Below are 19,699 nucleotides of genomic sequence, written 5' to 3' on the forward strand. Positions count from 1 at the left end.
CCAATCTCTGCTTTATAAAATAAGTGAGATTAAGTCATAAAATAAGTCAGGATAGGAGTATCATTCCACAAAATTATTGTTCGAAAGTCGAACTGCAAAAGAAAGTCAAAGTAGACAGCAAGAAAGCGCATAACTGAGACTCTACCAAAGGCGCCATAAGACTGCGCTGCGGTCTTGTTAGTCCAAAATAACAACGAACAAGACAAAGACTTCAAATTTCAACAAAAATAGGGAAAATTATTGCTAACTTTTTCCGCTAATAGAAACAAGCGGAACGAAAATGTGCTCATGGACAGTAAGCAGGCCAGCTTTTTGAGCTAGATTAATTATCATCGACAAAATAATTCCATGCCAGTGCGGTGAAAATTGAGGTCTCCTCGATACCGGCAGTAGCTCCACAATATCATAAAGTTGCCCGTTCCTAACCTAGGTCTAATGGTGCACTACGATGAATCTCTGATTGAAATATCACATGAGATTTTCGGTGTTACTGGAAGCGTTGGAAACTCCTTTCTTTCCAAATGTCTAAGACCCGGTGTACAGCACCTTCGCTTCAGATTTGTGGCAGAGCTTCCTCTTGCTGCTATATTGATGGTCTCTCAAGAGAGAAAAAAAATGCTACAAAGACCTATTCGCTTGTAATTAGTGCATTACTGCATGCATGATGTACGACACAACCAAACGATCATGCTGACGATCCTTGTCGAAGAAGACGTAAAGCAGTCTCGCCAAAGGCCACCCGACACTAGTTTGAAGGGACACACCATTTTGTCCCGTCTGGTGCGATTGCCATTCAAAATCCTCGCTTACTGGAGCAAGGGGTCTTTGAAACAGCCAATTCTGTCCTTCAGTAGACCCACGCGTGCCAAGCTCGAATCGATAACTACACCATCGATCTCAGCTTTGTGAGCGGGTATGTAAACGCGTTAGTTCTATACAATTCTTGTCCGTAACGTCACTTGTTTACTTTAGACAAAATATCACAATTCTGTGCGTATCTAAGTGAATTTTGAATAGAGAAAAAAATTAAATTTAGATGGGATTTCAGTTTGGAAATGCAGATTCTGTTTTTTGTATGCCAAATGTTTTAGAAATCCATGAAATGTCGAAATCCTGGAGTCAATTCGAAAAAATTTATTTTCGTAATTTTTTTCAGTATAAAAATTTTGTAAAGAGCGTCAACTGATTTCATGAATCTACAGTAAAAGATTTTAGTCTGGTGTTTACATGAAGTGAACGACAGTCAAACATGAATGAAGTACAGGGTAGGTGTTTCATGTTTGAAGGTCGAACTGAAAAAGAAAGCCTAAGTAAACCCAAGAGGGGCGCAAAACTAAAACTTTGTTAAGGGTGCTAAAAGACCACGCTACGGCTCTACTCTCAGGATTTAAGATCGTTTTTGAAATTTGATATCATGTTGGGTCAAATGGACACAGTAGTGTGGAGAAAAATACGAACATGGAGTAGAATGTCGTCATAATTGCATAACTGCAGGCTATTTCTTTTTATCACTACATGTGACCTTTTCTAGACTTAAATTATAAAATCGGTTCTTAAACTTTTTTCACAACCATGAACAACATCTTTTCGTTTTGTACCGTTATCGCTAAATATATTGATTTCCAATTTAAACGTCATATGAGATTTATCCTTAAGGATTATGACAAACAACTTCCGATGCTCTCCATATTTGTTACCATCTCGGTTATACAATGAAGGCAACGGCTTGTACCCAACCGAAACTAAATTTATTCCTCAATCAATACCCGAAAATACATCTGGATTCCCCATCCTTCTCACGGTGTTAGATATCCTCTCGCGTCCATACCGGTTTCATCGAACAACCGCCGAAAGTAGCCATCCTGTTGGCGCAGTAGGTTCGCTGGGCTACCGAGCTCCACCAGACGGCCAGCGTCCATCACCAGGACCCGGTCGTTGTCCATTATGGTGTGCAGTCGGTGGGCGATGGTGAGTATGGTGCAGTTCTGAAATTGTTGTCTTATGGTGCGCTGAATCAGCCGGTCGGTTCTGTTACCGTAAATGGAATGGACTAATCATAATTTAAAATACTGAATTCGAGATTGTGGCTGCTAGTTTAGTAGCAAAACGTAAAGAACAGATAAACCTACTCTGGATCCACACTGGCCGTCGCTTCGTCCATGATTAAAATCCGACTGTCGCGAAGAATGGCTCTCGCGAGGCAGATCAGCTGCCGTTGGCCGACGCTAAAATTCACTCCTCCCTCGACCAACCTGGTGTTCAGTCCGGCAGCGCAATTTGAAACCACGTGTTTCAGCTCAACCTACCACCCGGGGATACATTAATAAATAATGATAACGTTTAAATATTTCTTTGATTTAGACTTAGAAACTATTTTCGGCAAACTTATTGATGCTCCTACCTGCTCGAGTGCTTTCAAAATCCGGCTATCCTCCAGCACCCCGAAGGGGTCTAGATTGTTGCGCAAAGTGCCGGAAAATATCACCGGCTCCTGGGGAATAATTGAAATGGCAGCCCGTAGTCGGTCCAACGGAACACTCCCTATGTTGCTGCGATCGATTTCGATGCGACCCGTCGATTCCGCTGGCACCAGCCGAAAGAGAGCCTGAATTATTGATGACTTGCCCGCTCCGGTACGACCAACGATGCCCACTCGTTCCTGTGAAAGTTTAAATTGGCAACGAGTGAGTGAACCTACTAAAAATTGATTCGATTGCTTGGTTTAATGAGAAAAGTTTATTGACTACAGCAGGAAGGTGTTGAAGATCCTTAAATTATATATTTGAACTTGCAAAAATTGACCAACCTTTGCTTTAATCTTGAAGCTGATTTCTTTCAGAACGGGTTCAGCATTGGGAGCGTACCGAAGGGACACATCGTGAAACGCTATTGTTCCAGCCTGGGGCCAATCTTTGGCAAGTGTTTCCAGACCGTCTTCCGTCACATCCTTTTCCGGTTCAAGCCTAGCGTACTCTAGCACTCGTTCCACGGAAGTCATCTGATTTTCCAGCTCGGCAGTCTGTCGTAGGCCCCAATTACACATTCCGATCAGATTCAACACCTGGGTTATTACCAGGCCGACATTTCCGCTGACAATTTCTAGTTTCGAAAGAAAGAGTTGAGTTAAATTTAGTACGAAAGAAATGAACCCACCTGTTCCCAGAACCAAAAAACTAAACACAATCACTCCAATGTAGAGACAGCAAATCAAATCCAACCAGAAGGCGAAACCTCTGGTGACGGCACCAAACATGAACGAAGCCGAACTATTCAAATCCTGTTTGGCGTCGAACGCTGCCAGCAGTTGACGTTCGGCGCCGAAAGCCCGAACAGTACTCAACCCCTCGATGGTAGCGTTCGTATGGGTAATCACTGGGCTGCGTGCTGAAAATAGAATGTGCCATTATCAACATGTAAGCGATAATTCAGACTCTGACTCACTGATTGCTTCCACCCGTTTGACGTTCCGTGCCGTCTTCAGAAAGACGAATCGCAGCAAGTAGAATATGAGACCCATGCCGGCCGTTGGTACCAATAGCCAGTAGTTAGCCAGCGAGACGATCGCAATAATTCCAGCCAATTCTAGAAAGAACTACATCTTAGGTTTTCTTAAGATCCCCGGAAAAATACGCTTTTAACACTCACGTACAGGCTGTCGATAAGCACAACCGGGAGACTAGAGTCGATAAGGCCAATATCTTTTGAGAAACGATTCATAATTCGACCGGATGAGTTGGTGTTAAAGAAGTACATTGTGGCACGGGAGATACCCCGATATAAGTCCGTGTGGAGATGTAGTGACGCTCGTAGGCATATCTCGAAGAAGGTCAATGAGTTTACGGATAACAGAAGGTTCAGAATAATGAGTCCCGTGTAGACAAACACGTGATGTTCTGTGGTCCATGACGTTGCCGTTTGCGAGTAGTTTTCTTCCCACGTGACCCTAGAAATATGTCGTGGTTTACGTTTACTAAATAAGAAGCTTACACTATTAGCTTACCATAGAAACACGAAGTAATCAGTTCCCATGGAAGATATCTGCCAAGTTAGTAGAAGCAAGCCTACACACGCTACGAATATACCGCTCTTCACAGACCTGAGGAAGTCTAGGTACACTTTAAAACCTACATTTCCGTCCAGCTGAAGTTCTTCGACTTTGTTCTGCTGCTGTGAATCCAGAAAACTATTCTCACCTGTAAATTGGTCACTTGAAACCTCTTGATCTTCCACAGCAATTTCACTGAACCCTAAATCAACGAAGTGATTGTGCAACTGCTCATACGATCCACTAGCTTCAATGTGACCTCCCCTCATGATCAGAATGTTGTTCAATCCTCTTAAACACTGCAACTGATGAGTTACCAGAACGCAGACCTCTTTCTTCAGGAACCCCTGAACACAGTCTTTGTAGATCAACTTCCCTACGTGAGCATCCACCGCTGACAGAGGATCGTCCAGCAGATAAATGTTCGCCTTTCGATAGATCGCCCTAGCTAGATTAACCCTAGCTTTCTGTCCTCCACTCAAGCTAACTCCTCGTTCTCCAACAATGGTAAGATCGCCACTTGGCCACAGTTGAAAATCTCTTCTAAGCGCACAAACCCTTACCACTTCGTTGTAACGATCTTCATCGAAGGGTTCTATGAAAACAATATTGTCTCGCACCGTTCCTTCGAACACCCACGGTTTCTGTGAACAGTAGCTAACCGTACCACCAACAAATACTGATCCTTCCAACGGGAGCAGCTCCTTCATGATAAGATTGAGAAGAGTCGATTTTCCGGAACCGACTTCACCGATAACCGCCCAAGTCTGACCTTCGGTGATGATCCAGTTTAGGGCTCGTAGCTCAAAACTAGATTGCGGCCATCTAGCAGAAACGTTCTGAAGCGTTATCTTACCCGAGGACTGCTTTGGATCTTCGACTGAGCCGCCAATGTCCTGCATCTGTCCTTCCTCCAGCAAAAACTCCTGTATTCGTTTCAACGAAACCCAAGCTTCGGCACACGAAGTAACTGCCAGCGGCCAGAACTCCACCATCGAATGGTGAATCACGCTGAAAAACGATATCAGCATGTAGACACGCATCGCCGTAAGAGCGTGTCCGGTGTACACGTAAGCGATCAGGCTAAGAAAGATCGAAATCTTCGGAATGATGCGTAGCGCAAACAGTGTAGATTTCACGTACGCACTACCGCGAAGTGCTTGAATTTCCTTACGCCGCAACTTCCGCACGATCTCCTCGAACGGTTTCTCCCACACGTACATTTTGATGACCTGAATTCCGCGGATCACTTCGGTCATAAACTTGAACCGTTCGTCGCTGGCGAGGGCAGCGCGCAGTTGGTATCCGGCCGCTCTCTTCCCCAACCAACCCTGCCCGGGTATGAACAGCAGCAGCAGACCTATTCCAATGAGACCTGCTGGACCGATCAGTCGATAGACTAGTACCGAAACGATCACCAACTCGACGGGACCCTTCCAGAGATCGTGGAAAAAGATCACGGCATAGTCGAACCGGCTGGCGTCGTTGGACATTAGGTTGATTACACGTCCGCTCAGTCCATCCGCCGAGAGGGTGGTGGTCATTTGGAAAATCTAGTACATGGGAATACGAGGAGAAGGAATGTGGTGAATCTGGTAAATGCTTGAAAAAATTTGAATAAGATGTGATTGAAGGGAAAATAATAATGCTAAAATTTCGATTAAATCAGTAAGTGCCAATAACTGCCGTTGACGTTGAGAAGTTGCCTCTTTCGTTAACTGTTAGCGAGTAGACTGGTATTTCTCCTCAAAATGGCAGTTGGTTTTTACGCCTTAATGGTACGTTTGCCGAGAGCTGTGTTTATTCATGGGCCCTATTCTCACAGTAACGTGACTTAGTGACTAGAAGGAAATTTTCTTCTAGGTGACGCGACTGTGAGAATAGGTCCCTATATCTAGCAAAATCGCCGGACTCACCAACTCACACACGATAATGATACTGACCGACACTAACGTTATAAAACGTGACCTGGAATATTTCGAACTTACGTGATCATCGGAATACAAAGGGATGCACGTACGTTATTCGTTAGGTTTAACATTACTGTGGCTTGTAGAACGGATCGAAGTAACGCACTTAAAATACGCTGCCATTTTGTTGGCTGCGTTCTGTTGTTTACTTTCGATCGTTAAAAGCGATGCAAAAATACAAACATTCCGCGTTCGTAGCGAAATTAGGAAAAGATTTCTGCTTGAAGAACCACAAACAAATTGTGCTCTGTTCCAGCACAGGCATTAGAAAGTTAAAATAATAGACAAATGAGCACGTGATATAATAAATAAATATAGGGAGTGCTGGACACAAGTATCGGCCCGTGTTTGCGTTTTTCTTTTTGATAATTTGTTTTCGAATTTTTAATGTTAACCGTGTGTGTTCTTGCCGACCGGTCTTACAAACACTAATGCTATTTCTTCGTTGAAAACAATCCCATTTGTTTTTGCTATCTTTGTGTATTATTTTCCTCCGCGTTTTGAAATAATGTTTGTGTTATGTATCGTGTGCGTCTATGCAAATGATTTCACTCACACTACTTGGGGGTTTGTTTTTCTCCAGCTGTCATATGTAAAACTGTCAACTGTCAATTGAAACATTTGAAATCGCTTGCCCAAACTATTTATAATGGTGTTTAAATCCTTTGTGTCACTGTGAAACTTATTCCGAAAACTACAATACCGGTTGGGTTGGATCCACCATGCAAATAATCTGACCGAAAAGCTTTTTTTTCGATTCGTTTTCCTTCACCTATCAGAAATTATGACAGGTAGAGGAAAACAAATCGTTGAACACACTAGGGAGTTACAGATTGTCAAGTACTCTATATGAGCTATTGACATATCGAAACTGTCCAAACATTACATTCTACAGTATTGTGCGCAGAAGTGGTCCAAAATCGTAGTGTAAACAATTTATTATCCTGCAAACTTAAGCTTCAAAACAAACAACTCAACTAAAAATCTTTACTCATACAGATTAATTTGGAGGAAAACAAATCTCTTCCACGGCAAATTTTGAGGCAAAAAACCACTTCTGGACTGAAGTGAAGATTGTTAGTGTAAAAAAGCGAGACCCAGGAGCAGAGCTTAAAAAAATTGACATCGTTGTTTGAACTTGAAAGAAAACAAAATTCAATTCACGCCCGCAGCGATGAATGAAATTTTTGGTTCGTTTCAATCGTCATTCGTTCGGCCGACGCAGCGCTTTCAGGTACGGACATGTTCGGTTTCAGAAGCAAAGTGAATTTTATTTCTATTCTAGCTCTGAGAGGGATTATTGATCAAAAGTGCACCAAATATAGATTACGCAGTTCCCTTATGCTCGAAAATGTAGAAGATGCTAACTTCTGCCTTGAAACTGTCCACATAATAACAAATTAATGCTTTGGTTGGTGAATGAATTTATATTTCGTCTGCACTCAAGCATTCGATTCTGCATGAAATTTCAGTCAGCTGGAAAGTGAATGAATGAGGGAGGCGTTGAATCTGAATGGCGGTTTCGGTAAACGCAAGCAGAAATAGGTAACTGATTTTGAAATTTCGTAACACTGCCCAGGAGGCTTATTTTCGACTTTTAATTTTGATATTTACAAAAGCAGATGTTAGGCTGTTAGGCTTGAAAAACTAACAGGGGTGTCCACGTTTAAACGTCAGATATCATCCATAATATTATCTCACACCGTTTAATGGTGTTTTTGCACGAGGACAGAAAATTACCTTCCGATAGATAAGCGCACAGCATCCGATGCGAATTTTCATCCCGACCTGGAGCAGAAACAGTTGGTACAGGTGAAAAATGGCCGACGGGAGCAGCACACTGAGCAGAATTCCAGCTGCATACAGGTAAGCTGTGGTTGGCGGTATCGCTGTTGGGGTACCATTATTCTCGCCTGCTACCTCGTCGCTAGTCGTCGGCAACCGGAACTGATCGAAGTACAGGATCAATTGGCCCAGTAGAAACGGTTGAATAATTCTGTCGGAATGGAACGATTGTGAAATTGGTGGTTAGAGGGTTGAATTTAAATCGGTTATTGTGGGGCGAGCGTGATAGCGATGGGTATCAGAAAAGGGACTGGCTTTGTATATTTTTGTTGCCACTGACTGATTTGATTGGATTGCGTTGAGCTTTTGTGCACATGCAAATTGGCATTTAATTGTTTGAATAATGGCCCTTCGCCAGCTGTAGATTGTGCATGGGTGGTAATTTTAAATCGATGGTTTTCTACCTTCTGAGATATTTTTGCACGTTTCTGCGTGTCACTCGTTCACTATTAAGTTACTCAGAAGCCAAATGAAAACTCAAATTCGTCCAACACGAATCGTCGGGTTGGTCATTTTCAAACAGAAAAGTGGATAATTTTGTGACAAAAGAGTCAATGTGCCGGAGATCTTGATTCCACGCCCAACAAAAAATATCCAAAAAGATGACATTTTGAAAAATACACATTTTTGGAAATCGAGGAATTCGCGTTTTGATTTCCTCTCATCAGTATCGTAGCAGACCAACTTAGACGCCAGATAGATGTAAAAGTGTAGTGTGTACTTATGTTCACAACTAGATCACGAGAGATATTCTGGAAATATAGAAGTCCTGTTTGTCGATGAAAAACATAGCGAGATCAAAACGTCGTTTCGTTTAGCAAACCAATGCGTAGCAATTTAATACGATTCCTAGTCCAATCAGGAATAACTGGTCCAATTTTAAGCCTAATAAATCGAGTATAGCTACTCGGACCAATGTGCTTGAAAGTTTTATGGGGGTTTTCGTCAACCTGTTTAGAGAAAATTTACTTGTCGTGGGCGGATAGCAAAAGAGTCGGCATGATATAAATTCGTTTATGGAGAAAGCATATAATTAACACGTTTTGATCACGATAATCACACTAAGATATCAGAATAGTAAGATTCAACGAAGTATTATCAATTCTATTACAATGAATATCTCGAGCCAGTAAAGACAACTGCATAACATTCTATTTTATTGCTCTAGAATTGATGAGCTTTGCCGGTCTCCTATCTTCTAAATATAACCAACACTCCCGACGCCCGGCTGTCCGGAGTTTGAATTGCACATTTCACACCGAGTTTCCAAATAATAAAACAAACGATAAATCTTTTAAAAATTCTCGGCAGCCGGCTGCCCAGATAAATTAACACATGATAACATTTATGAGAGTTGCGTAGATCATAGGTGAATCCCGATTTATGTAACTATCCCATCCCTCTAACAAAATCACCTTCCCGTGGCACCGTGGAGATGCAGAGGTATACACGGTCTCCATAACAACGGTTGTTACACTATCGTTTCTTCCCTTCCCCGATTACTGTAAGGACGTGGTCGGCGCCGTTATTGACACTTCAAAATGTTGAACTCTCGAAACGTGCACATTGAGAATGGAAAGTTACTCCCAGGCCCCATTCGTTGATTCTCTGTGCAATTTCGCTTGTTCTGGTCAATCACGGAGTAGCAACTACGAATTGTATGGTCATCATGCTCATGCCCATGCTCAATGAGGTGCTGTGTGTTCCAATTGCATACCTGCGGTTCATGATCTACGACACAAGAAGGCGAACAGCCAGTCAAAGCAAAATGGGAGATGGTTGGGTAAAGCAGACCCGGCAAAGGTCGTCCAATACGGGTCTGAGTTGATATAGGATCTATTCCTGTTAGCTGCCACCGATGCTGAATGCAATCGTTCGCAGTCCAGTATCTTCACCGACTGAAGAATGGGGTCCTAAAACAGTCAACACCGTGCATCAGCAAATCCGCGAAATAGAAACTCGTATCGGTAGCCACGCCATTGATCTAACCTCTTTTGACAGGTACGTAGACGCGGAACTCTTTCGTAAAATGCTCGTAGCTAGCCAAATCATTTGTTTGTTGAAGATTGGTTACAATCACCCCGAAGCTTATCGTGGGAATCATTGATATTTCGCTTACGGCCGAATATCGTTGCGTGAGGGCTCTTGAAAAATGCATCATTATTGTCTTTGTCCCGTAAAAATGTCAAAAAGGGCCCGATTGTAGAGCTTGGGTAGAATTTGAGCCAAGATGTCGATTTTCTTTCGACGTCCATTTGATCTTCAGGGGAATCTGCCAGAGGAAGTCATCTTTTCACGCATCTAAAGTTCAGCGCAGGATGGTTGGAGACACAGAAATGAGGATGGTGGTACCACCTATCTACGTTCCACGCTATCCTGGCGACTCACAAAATAACACTTTACCCGTTCGAACAACGATTATTCAAACAAAGCATAATGCTAAACCCTTTTTCATGAGAAAAACACAAACGAACCGTTAGTGTTACACTGCACGATCTGGGAAGAGCGTCTCAGCGGTCCGGTAGTCACCTTACGAATGCTGTAGAGTCCTAAAAATTATATTCCAAATAATGGAAGTCAGCAATAGTGTACAAATGTCAAAATTTTCAATTCAGCAGCATAACCTCCTATGCATACCCCGAGCGCACTGAAAACTTTAAACGCGTTTTGCTGGAAACCTAACCTAATTGTCCGGATATATAAGTTGAGTTGTTTTTGATCAATAGCTTCAACTCAAAAGCAACAAGTGCTTAAATTTTAAGTCGACACCGGTGTGGTTGATTTTAAATCTTGCGTAGTTCGTCCTTCTGGTCGTAAAATGTATAGTGTGTATTTAAAGATAAAAAGTGATTCAGTGATGTGGAAGTCATATGTCTCCAGTTCCACCATATACGAAATGTGGTGGTAGCATCATCCGAAAACACTACCTTTTTCCTATTATACATGACTAGGTTCTTTTTCATAGTATTGAAGTCATCAGTTTTTTTTTGCAAAAATATACAAACATTGAAAAGCTGACTAGTGAAGCAGAGGCATTTTTAAACGCACGACGGAGATTCTTAGTATTTTGTTCACGTTCCTTCTACTTCATTATAAGTAAGGTGAAAGCGCCGACAGAAGAATAACTATTCCAAATTACCCTACTTGTGATAATATTTAATCGACCCCAGTGCCATAGTTTTTACTACTCCGGAAAAACTTCTACCTACAACCAAAACGAACCCAGTTAGTATGTGCTTATTATTATTATGATTAATTTCAACGATTACTTAGTCAAAGCATTTCACGATTCAACAACAGTGTCAAAAGTTTTACTTCCAGTACACAGAGTTAAGAGAACGAACAAACGAAGCCAATGTAAAAACCCCTGCCTGCTCCGATACAGCAAAAAACCTTACCCAACCGGGAAAAGACAGCATCGTTCAGGAGCTTAGAACAATCATACCGGAAGATGCCGATGAAAAAGCAACAACATTCCTGTAAAACCTTTCAACCAGTTTTGTCTTCTCTACCAACACGCTGCATTCCGACCACGTCACTAAGGGGCTATAGGTCGATACTCTCGGGATTCTCACCTACTCTACTGAAGTGTGCAAAACATCTCACCAACGAACCGCGAACAATGTTGATGCTGTGCTAATGCATCCACACGTGGTGAACCTATATGCGTGTTTTCTTGTAGAGTGGCTTTCAAAGAGGGAACTGCACAGACGACACAAAAGCAACAAACAACAACAGAAGAAAGTGTTCATGTGGCGGGAAGCTAACGACGCCGCCAACAGTGCGCATAAAAGGCGATGAAGTTCCGGTTTCCTTAAGCTCTATGTTCCGTTCTTTTCGCATAGAAAACCACTACTATGGCCACATATACCCGACAGAGCATGGTGACGGTTGTGAAGGGCGCCTTGGATATTTGTTTCGATAGCTTTTGCATTTTATGACTTTTGTACTCTACGGGCACATCGTAGAGCGCGCGTTCAGAAAGCAAATATAAAGCATCCATCCAAATGTTTACCGAAAAATCAATAGCAGCTTGGAATTGGCAATGCCAATTGAAAAAAAAAACCGCAGGCCCTCACCTGCAAGCCGATTCCAGGCAGCTGTAGATTCCCCCGAACATCAGAACACTTGTGCCATAAATTTTCAACACCACCTTGAGCAGTTTCCAAGGTTTTTGCTGGCGTGGTAATACATCGGGCGACGACGGCTCAGGCGGTAGCCATTTCCGGTAGGAGCAATGCTGCAATTGCAGTTTCCACCAGCATTCCGCAAATCGTTTTCCTAGTCGTTCGCTTCGATGAACCGGCAGCGTCTCGTAGATATCCTCGGTGGAAATCTGCCTTCGCAGCCCGGTTCGTAATAATCCAAACAGCCACCTGGATGCCAAGGGGGGAGGGAAAGCAGGAAAATAAAAGTCAACAATGAAAATGATGCGGAAGTAGTATAACAATCCCGTAAGTGGATCTGTGCGACTTACCAGAAAAAGTACTTGCTGAAGAGGTTCGCCTGGGCGTACGGATGCACCGGGCGGGAGGTTGTTTTGTTGAAATCCATTGTGGTGGTGGTTGCATTTTATGGACTTTCTCTGCGTTGTAGCGAAGTGCCGCACAGCATCGCAACGACTGCGGGGTGGAAAGGTTTGCAATTAATGAGAATCGGATACCAGATGGGTGTTGAGTCGAGTCGAGTTGAACCGAAAGCGTGAAATGAGATCAACTTTTGCAACCAAGCATATGTCGGTATGTGGTGCTAAAGTGCATCCAAGTGAAACAATTTGCCGTTTTGATAAGAAGAGATGCCGTAGATATCTAATCTAAACAGGTTTTTCTCGATGATAACAAATGGACACAGTGTGATGGGTTTGACATTTGTTTAGCATCAAGGTTTTGGTTTTGATTCCCATGTCAGCTTTGCTGATGCACACACCCGTTTAACTTCGTTGTGTTATTTCAATGTCAATCAAATTAAATATTTACTTATAGATTTAAAACAAAAACTGGATGACAGAAAATAAAATACAGAATTCAAAGAAAGAAGGAGATGACCAAACAAATAAAATGATTAAATATGTGATTATTAAAACGGCTTCACTTTGAAACACAAAAAAAACGAACTTAGTACATGTTCTGCAGCGTTTTATTTTATATAGGTATTTCGAAGTGAACCAGAACTGAAACAATTACATCCCCAGTATTTCGGTTTGGTTTTCGTTTACATTTAAACGACATTCAATTAGTTAGAGATTAGTGAGTAGGGAAAGTCATGAAAATTTAGAGCCACAGTCAGATCGGAAAACTAGAAGTGGCAGGGTGATTAGAAACAGGCTTAAAGTCTTACGGACTAATGTTTTGTCTTCTGCTGGCAGGAGTCGAGCTTAGGCAGAATTACAACGAATCGCTCAAATCTACCAACATGTCTCACGGCAAAGACAGACTTGTTTCTCTTTACCGTAAGAACCGTCGGTAAAATAACAATAATGCAAACCAGTGATAAAAACCGCCCGTGCTTTAGAAACAACTGCAATGGCATGTTTTCATATGCCTTAGTGATAAACGTATCACATATATCCGAAATATAGAACGTGTGTTGATTGGCTCATTATCCTACGTACCTAGAAACCGCCGAAGACATCGTCAATCCAACGCACCAACAAGCGTAAAAATAAATTTTCGTTTTCAAACGCAAACTTTCATCCTACCTATTTTGCAAATCATCCGGTGACAGCGTGCTGGCACCGGAAAAATTCATTTCGGTTTAGCTGCGTGCGAGTTAATGCCACCGCTACCATCCGTAGCGTCTACCGCTAATTGTAGCGTCCAGACGTAGCCATGATGTTGGTCGTTTGGCATAAGAGCAACAGCTGATTGAAACAGACTCGTGGCACCTCTATTTATAAATTTTGAGGTTTAATTGAGCCACTTAGGTGCTTCCTATTGACGGCTCTGCCTGAAATAGCTGCCTCGTTGATGTAAATTTTTTGCTTTTTTTTGAGAACTTCAATTTTACCAATTTTCAATAGACTACTTTTATCGCACACATATGAAATTATTAGTAGGCGTTCCTGAATCGGCTGGAGTTAAAGCTAGCAAACCTTACATAGTTTCGGTACAAAGGCGATATTTTAGATTTTTTAGAATGACACAGCAGACAGAGGCAGGAGACGGAAGACGATAGACCAGAAAACAGAAGGTAGATTATTAAAAGAAAGAAAACGGAAGGTCGAGGACAGAATGTAGAAAATAAACAAAACACAGATTATAAAAAACAGGAAAAAAGAGGGTAGAAACCGTCCGTCTGAATTTATAATAGACTTTCCTCTCGAAAACTCAGTGAACTGGAACCTCCCTTTACGAACTAAATCTAGTCCGTAAAAAGTTATCTTGCCATTTTCATTAAAATTTTTATTAAAATGTCAAGAGAACTTTTCCGAAAATAGATGTGACTCGTAAAGGGAGGTTTCAGTTTACTGAGTTTTTGTGAAAGAATTTAACAAGTAAATGGATACGTTATATTCTCTCAAGTAATCTAAAATCTCCTTGGTGTAAAGGTCTCAAGATCTACGCGCGCAACTAGTCATTTATGGATGCGATACGTGGAGCACTCACGGAGAATTATAGTTCTAAGCGGAATGGGATTGTTTGTTCCATTGACGTTCATTCAAATAACTAAAAACTCCTTGAAGTACAGGATTTTGGATCTAAGCGTAATAAATAACATGTTTTGTTTCTTTATATTTCTTAAAGGTTTATTGCACAAAGTATACCGATTTCCTAATTCCGGTTGAGCTTATAGCTTTTCATATTTTTTTCCAAATGTCAGTGAAATTTTGCTGAATTTTCATCAGCTGAAAGTTTCAGCAATCCAAGATGCCGAAAGCTCAGCAATTTGAATTTATCCCACTTGACAGATTTATTTTACTGAAAATTCAGCATTTGAAATTGTCAAATTGACAGCTAAATTAGTTATAGAATTTGCGTTTTAACTTTGTCTCATCAGAATCCGACACTAGCTCCAAAGACGGAGACATGATTTGTGTTTCTTAGCAAACTCTTAGTCAAGCAAAAAAGATGTTCTGTTTAAGTTGATGAAAGCCAGCGAACTCGAAACTTGACAACATTTTTGTCATTGCTATGTCTGTCAACTGATGAAATTTCGGTAAAATTTTGCTGAAATCGACGTGATCGTTTTTTGTGTGTATCGACATGGGTATTTCCAGAGTGTGGTTGACGAGTGGATGACGGAAATCGAAGTCTGACGCCGTTTGTGTGGTGTAAGGGAGAAGTTCATTAGAAGACACATTTTTTAAAAGTTTGTTTTGGTAATACATTCATTCCATATTAGATTCCAACATTTGAACAATATTTTCAGGTGGGTCTTGAAAGAACTTGTTTTAATTCAAAATCTACTGGACCAATAGTTTGAAATTTTGCGCAGTATTTGTATACATGATTCCCCAGATAGCCACGGAAGTTTTTCTTTTTTTCAATTTCTGAATTTTCGTAGCAATTTGAAGCCAAAAAGCCGATTTTAGCTAAATAGATCGACTTAAATCTTATACTAAACATAGTAATAACAATAATAATTTTGTAAAAAGCTTTCTTAGTCATATGTGAAATGATGTAAAGGACTGTGTAAAATTTCAAAACGATTTGTTCAGTAGATTTTGAGTCATGTACACTGCATTTTTTCGAGGTGCTTCCGGAGATTCACTGTTACTTGTTTAATTTTCAATATTTTGCTATGGAGATTTAGGAACAAACACCCAAAAAGACGTTTTTTCATTGCAACTGATTTGTTCGAGCTACACTTCCGGCCAGCCCAAAAACCTTGTTTTGGGCGGTCTCAGTTTTAGCATGCTCAGGGTATACAAAAGTACAAATTCGATTTTTTTTAAATTTGACAGTGTAACTCCTTAAATGTAATAGATGACGGAAATGTAGACCAATAGCGAATTTGAAATCCAAGAAGGCGACTTCCGGTTAAACAGTTGGCCCCAGCCAATTGAAGTAATTTTAAATTTTGAATTTCATAATGGCATGAATCATCCATTTTTGTCATCTACTGACCACTCCCATGACATTCATACTGTTGGTTGCCACCATCTCAGACTTCCAAATTGCGTCAAATCAATAATGTACGTCACTTAATTGATAAGGCTTTCCACCATTGAGTTAATCCTGGAATCGGACTCAAGGACCCTTCATCTTGGAATTGACGGGCTCTTAATCCAAGGAATTGAAAAAATATTTTATTTTGCAACTCAACGATCCTTGATCCCAAAACTAATGAATCCTAGATCATGGGCCCCAAGGATCTAGATCTTGAAATTAAAAAGTCGTCGATCTTGGAGCACAAGGCTTTAGCCCTTGGCTACCCCTCTTCCTTTTTAAAATTAACTACACCACTGCATTGGGCTCACCCGGTATGTCGAAGACTGATGCTGCCGGGCGGGTATATGTAGTGGGGATTTTGAAACAAAAGGATCGTTGATCCTGAACCTCAATGATCCTTGATCACCGAAATCAAGGATTCTCAACCTAGAATTTCTAGGGTACCCTACGAGTAGTAAGTGACATGTGAAGCTAGGAAATATATTGTAAGGACGGACTTTAGAAGTGTGTAATGAGAGATGAATGCTGAGTTAGTCAATATAAATGATAGGAGAAAGGTGGTCAGCGGGCAATGGGAATTGAGTGTTGAAAGCGAGCGGTAACATGTAAAAAAGATATGAGAGATTAGAAGTTCAAAGTGATACGTCTTACCACATACATGAGAAATGCAGCAAGAGAGGTAAGAGGCAAAAGAAGAAATTTGCGAAATGCGATGTGAGCGACGCAATTTGAAATACTGAAAAAGAGAGCAATGACAAATCTGAGGAGAACAATATGAGAGGTAAGAAGTGAGAGATATGATGTGAAGTGAGGGTAATAGTTGAGGGGTGAGAGATAAGAAGTTTGAGGTTAGAAGTGAGCAGCTCGGCGACCTCCTGAAGACCCAGAAGTTTAAAAAGCGGACAAATTTTTGTCCTACCATTTGAGCCCACGAAAATGAAGATAGTAAACGCTGATTTAGCTAAAGTGTTCAAATGGGAACAGCTGGCTTATCTGTACAAATACATCGTATACGACAAGCTTGCTCGTGTTTAAAAAGAGTTGAGCGTGTTCGAGAAATCCTTTAAATCGTGAAGATAGATCGCCTGTTGTTCAGTCCTTGATTCCTTGTCAAATTTTTTTTTCTTTGAATCATAGCATCAGTTTTTCGCCGTGATCGATTTACTTACCAATTCCCGTCAAAATTTCTGCCACTTTATCTTTCACATAATTATATTTGTTTAGAAATTTCGAATACTTACAATTCTTAAGTCTTCAACAGCAGCCCCACTACTAAACCATGCAATCAATCAAATCATTCCTCGTAGCCGACGTATCTCCTCGGATGGCATAATCGTTATCACAGAAGTCAGAGCTACGTGCTAGTTCAAATCTGATAAAAAAAGCCGAAACTGGTTCCCCGCTTTATAAGACTTCTCATCGTGCAAAAAAGCTAATTTTATTGCTATATTCGTATCAAATTGTACATGCAGTAGAAAAGTGGAATAATTGGAATCGTTCAGTTTGTACAATATGAATCTTACTTAATCTAGCTAAGCATCTTATCGCCCTAAGTACACGAATATTACAAATCAAACATTGCGCTCCCTGTCACATTCTTTGGTATTATCTTGCTGCTACCCGTAATCGGAACCGGAATCGACAACTAGCTGTCGGCCGTGCAGCGCTTCCGGAAGTTACGCTCCGCTACAGCTGTCAACTGAGCAGCAGTCGTCTCTCCCGTCTGATTGACCAGCTTTCGTAGAAACCCGTTGGACTGTCGTAGGAGTTCGTGCGGATGTCCGAATTCTACCGCCCTGCCGGCATCCATCACCAGCACCCGGTCGCTGTCCATGACCGTGTGCAAACGATGCGCGATCGTCAGTACGGTGCAGTCGCCGAACTGGACCCGGATTGTTTTTTGTATTAGTTTGTCCGTTCTAATATAAAAAGAAAGAGAGAATGTTTAATTTATGAACACAAGTTCTTAGTACAAGACGCACTCCGGATCGACATTGGCAGTGGCCTCGTCCAAAATTAAAATTTTGTTGTTTCGGAGAATGGCTCTCGCTAAACAGACCAGTTGCCTTTGACCCATACTGAAATTGGAGCCCCCGTCCGACATCTTTCCGTCTAGTCCTCCATCCATCCGTTGAACCGAATCGCGCAGTTCCACTTGTTCCAGTGCCCGCCACATATCCTCATCGCTGTGCTGTCCGAATGGATCCAAGTTCTCGCGCACTCGCCCGGAAAACAGAACCGGATCCTGCGGAATGATGGAAATCTTCTTCCGTAGATCATGCAGCCCCAGCACTCCAATGTCTACGCCATCCACCTTGATCAGTCCCTCGTTGACGGCCAATCGGAACAGTGCCTGAATGATGGACGATTTGCCAGCTCCCGTCCTTCCCACTATGCCGATCTTCTCCTTCGCCTCGATTGCCAGATTCAGATCCTTCAGCACCGGCTCGCTATCCGGCGAGTACCGGAGCGAGAAGTACTCGAACTTGATAGCCCCCTGGGCGGGCCAATTATCGGCCGGTTTTCTCAGCGGATCCACCGTTTCCAGCGGTGGTTCCGGCTCAACCTCGGCATACTCGACGACCCGTTCGACCGAGGTCATCTGATTCTCCAGCTCGGCCGTTTGCCGCATGCCCCACTGGCACATGAAGATCAGATTGAACACCTGGGTGATGGCGAGACCGACGTTACCGCTCATTGCTGGTTGGCGGGGTGGGAAGAGAAAAGGGGTTTGAAAGAGATGTTACAATCTACCGGTATGTGGGTTGATAAGTTAAGCATTCATGTTATTTTCTGGATTTGTTTTGTGTGTGTTGAAATGTTTTCTATGGATACAAGACAATTTCAGGAATTTTCTGTTCCATTTTATGGAGTATTTAGCAACTTTATGATTCATTTTTGTTTATTATGGACCTTCTCATAGATGCCTGTTTAAATAGATTTAACCCTTAGGGTCATCCACGTTTTTATAGCATTTATGTGAAAAAAATCCTCCAGAGACAATACTCGAACATGCAACCCTTGGGACTCTGGCCCAATACACAAACCTTTATGCTACCTTATTTAAGACTTTCTGGTGGCATCCAACGGGGAAAAATAGATCGAAGTTGTGAGTTAATCGAAAGCAATTCGCTTAAGGGGGACGTCTGGTGTAGAGGGCCAAAAAACGAATTCTTTTTTATCCGCTTAATTGTTAGTATTGAACTTTTAAAATAGTCTCCCGCAATATCGGTGGCTACGCTGAACTTCTTTTGTCTTAAACAGCCATGCACTCCTCGCGCGTATTTGCTATAACACACGCAGATTGCAATCTATTAGCAACAATTTTTGAAAAACTGACAGCAATAAAAATATACTGTAAACAATACATTCTGAACCACTTATACCCAAATTTTCAAGAGAAAATAACGTATGGGTCATTTTCTACAGCGGTTTCGAATAAAAAAATTTCAATATTTGTAGCCTGTCGATGAACCACAGAAAATCGAAAAAAAAAATATTTCTCTATGATTTTGAAGAAAAATATTAGCGAATTTTTCAGTAAAATATGAGATTTTTAAGTTTTCATGGAGCCATTTTCCGAAACTTGAATTTTTTTACATTGTTTTTCTTGGTTCATCGAGTAACTATAAGCCTAATTCTTATTGAATTTTCTGTGTCAGACAATTTTATCAAGAGTTCGACGTGTAAATGGTTGGACGTCTACTCTTGGATGTAAGGCTCAGCGT

The 19,699-nt window shown here is 41.5% G+C and overlaps 3 protein-coding genes across 6 annotated transcripts in view; 1 reads left to right on the forward strand and 2 right to left on the reverse strand.

The window, feature by feature from the left end:
• Positions 1–19,699, forward strand: part of LOC131695493 (uncharacterized) — a 100,918-nt gene that overhangs the window by 7,754 nt on the left and 73,465 nt on the right. The gene's annotated exons all lie outside the window — the stretch shown is intronic.
• On the reverse strand, positions 1,553–17,234 carry LOC131695475 (ATP-binding cassette sub-family C member 4-like). Of its 2 annotated transcripts, XM_058983998.1 has the most exons (12): positions 17,213–17,234; positions 12,338–12,482; positions 11,940–12,236; positions 7,756–8,011; positions 4,001–5,598; positions 3,646–3,943; positions 3,442–3,592; positions 3,154–3,384; positions 2,807–3,099; positions 2,402–2,659; positions 2,130–2,302; positions 1,553–2,028 (listed from the first exon to the last, which is right to left on the reverse strand). In XM_058983998.1, the coding sequence occupies exons 2-12, from the start codon at positions 12,412–12,414 to the stop codon at positions 1,797–1,799; spliced, it is 3,864 nt and encodes a 1,287-aa protein (XP_058839981.1). In that variant the 5' UTR covers positions 12,415–12,482; positions 17,213–17,234; the 3' UTR covers positions 1,553–1,796. The 2 variants fall into 2 exon arrangements, with proteins under 2 accessions (XP_058839981.1, XP_058839980.1); XM_058983997.1 differs by lacking the exon at positions 17,213–17,234 and having other exon boundaries at positions 12,338–12,600.
• LOC131695472 (ATP-binding cassette sub-family C member 4-like) overlaps positions 17,391–19,699 on the reverse strand; it is a 37,988-nt gene continuing 35,679 nt past the window's right edge. For all 3 annotated transcript variants that reach the window (XM_058983991.1, XM_058983992.1, XM_058983990.1), the window contains exons 12-13: positions 17,954–18,671; positions 17,391–17,890 (exon numbers count right to left, since the gene is read on the reverse strand). In XM_058983991.1, the coding sequence (XP_058839974.1) occupies positions 17,617–17,890; positions 17,954–18,671 (992 nt within the window). In that variant the 3' untranslated portion in view covers positions 17,391–17,616. The remainder of the gene's footprint in view (positions 17,891–17,953; positions 18,672–19,699) is intronic.

The sequence above is a fragment of the Topomyia yanbarensis genome, unplaced genomic scaffold (genome assembly GCF_030247195.1).
Source record: "Topomyia yanbarensis strain Yona2022 unplaced genomic scaffold, ASM3024719v1 HiC_scaffold_4, whole genome shotgun sequence".
NCBI lineage: Eukaryota > Metazoa > Arthropoda > Insecta > Diptera > Culicidae > Topomyia > Topomyia yanbarensis.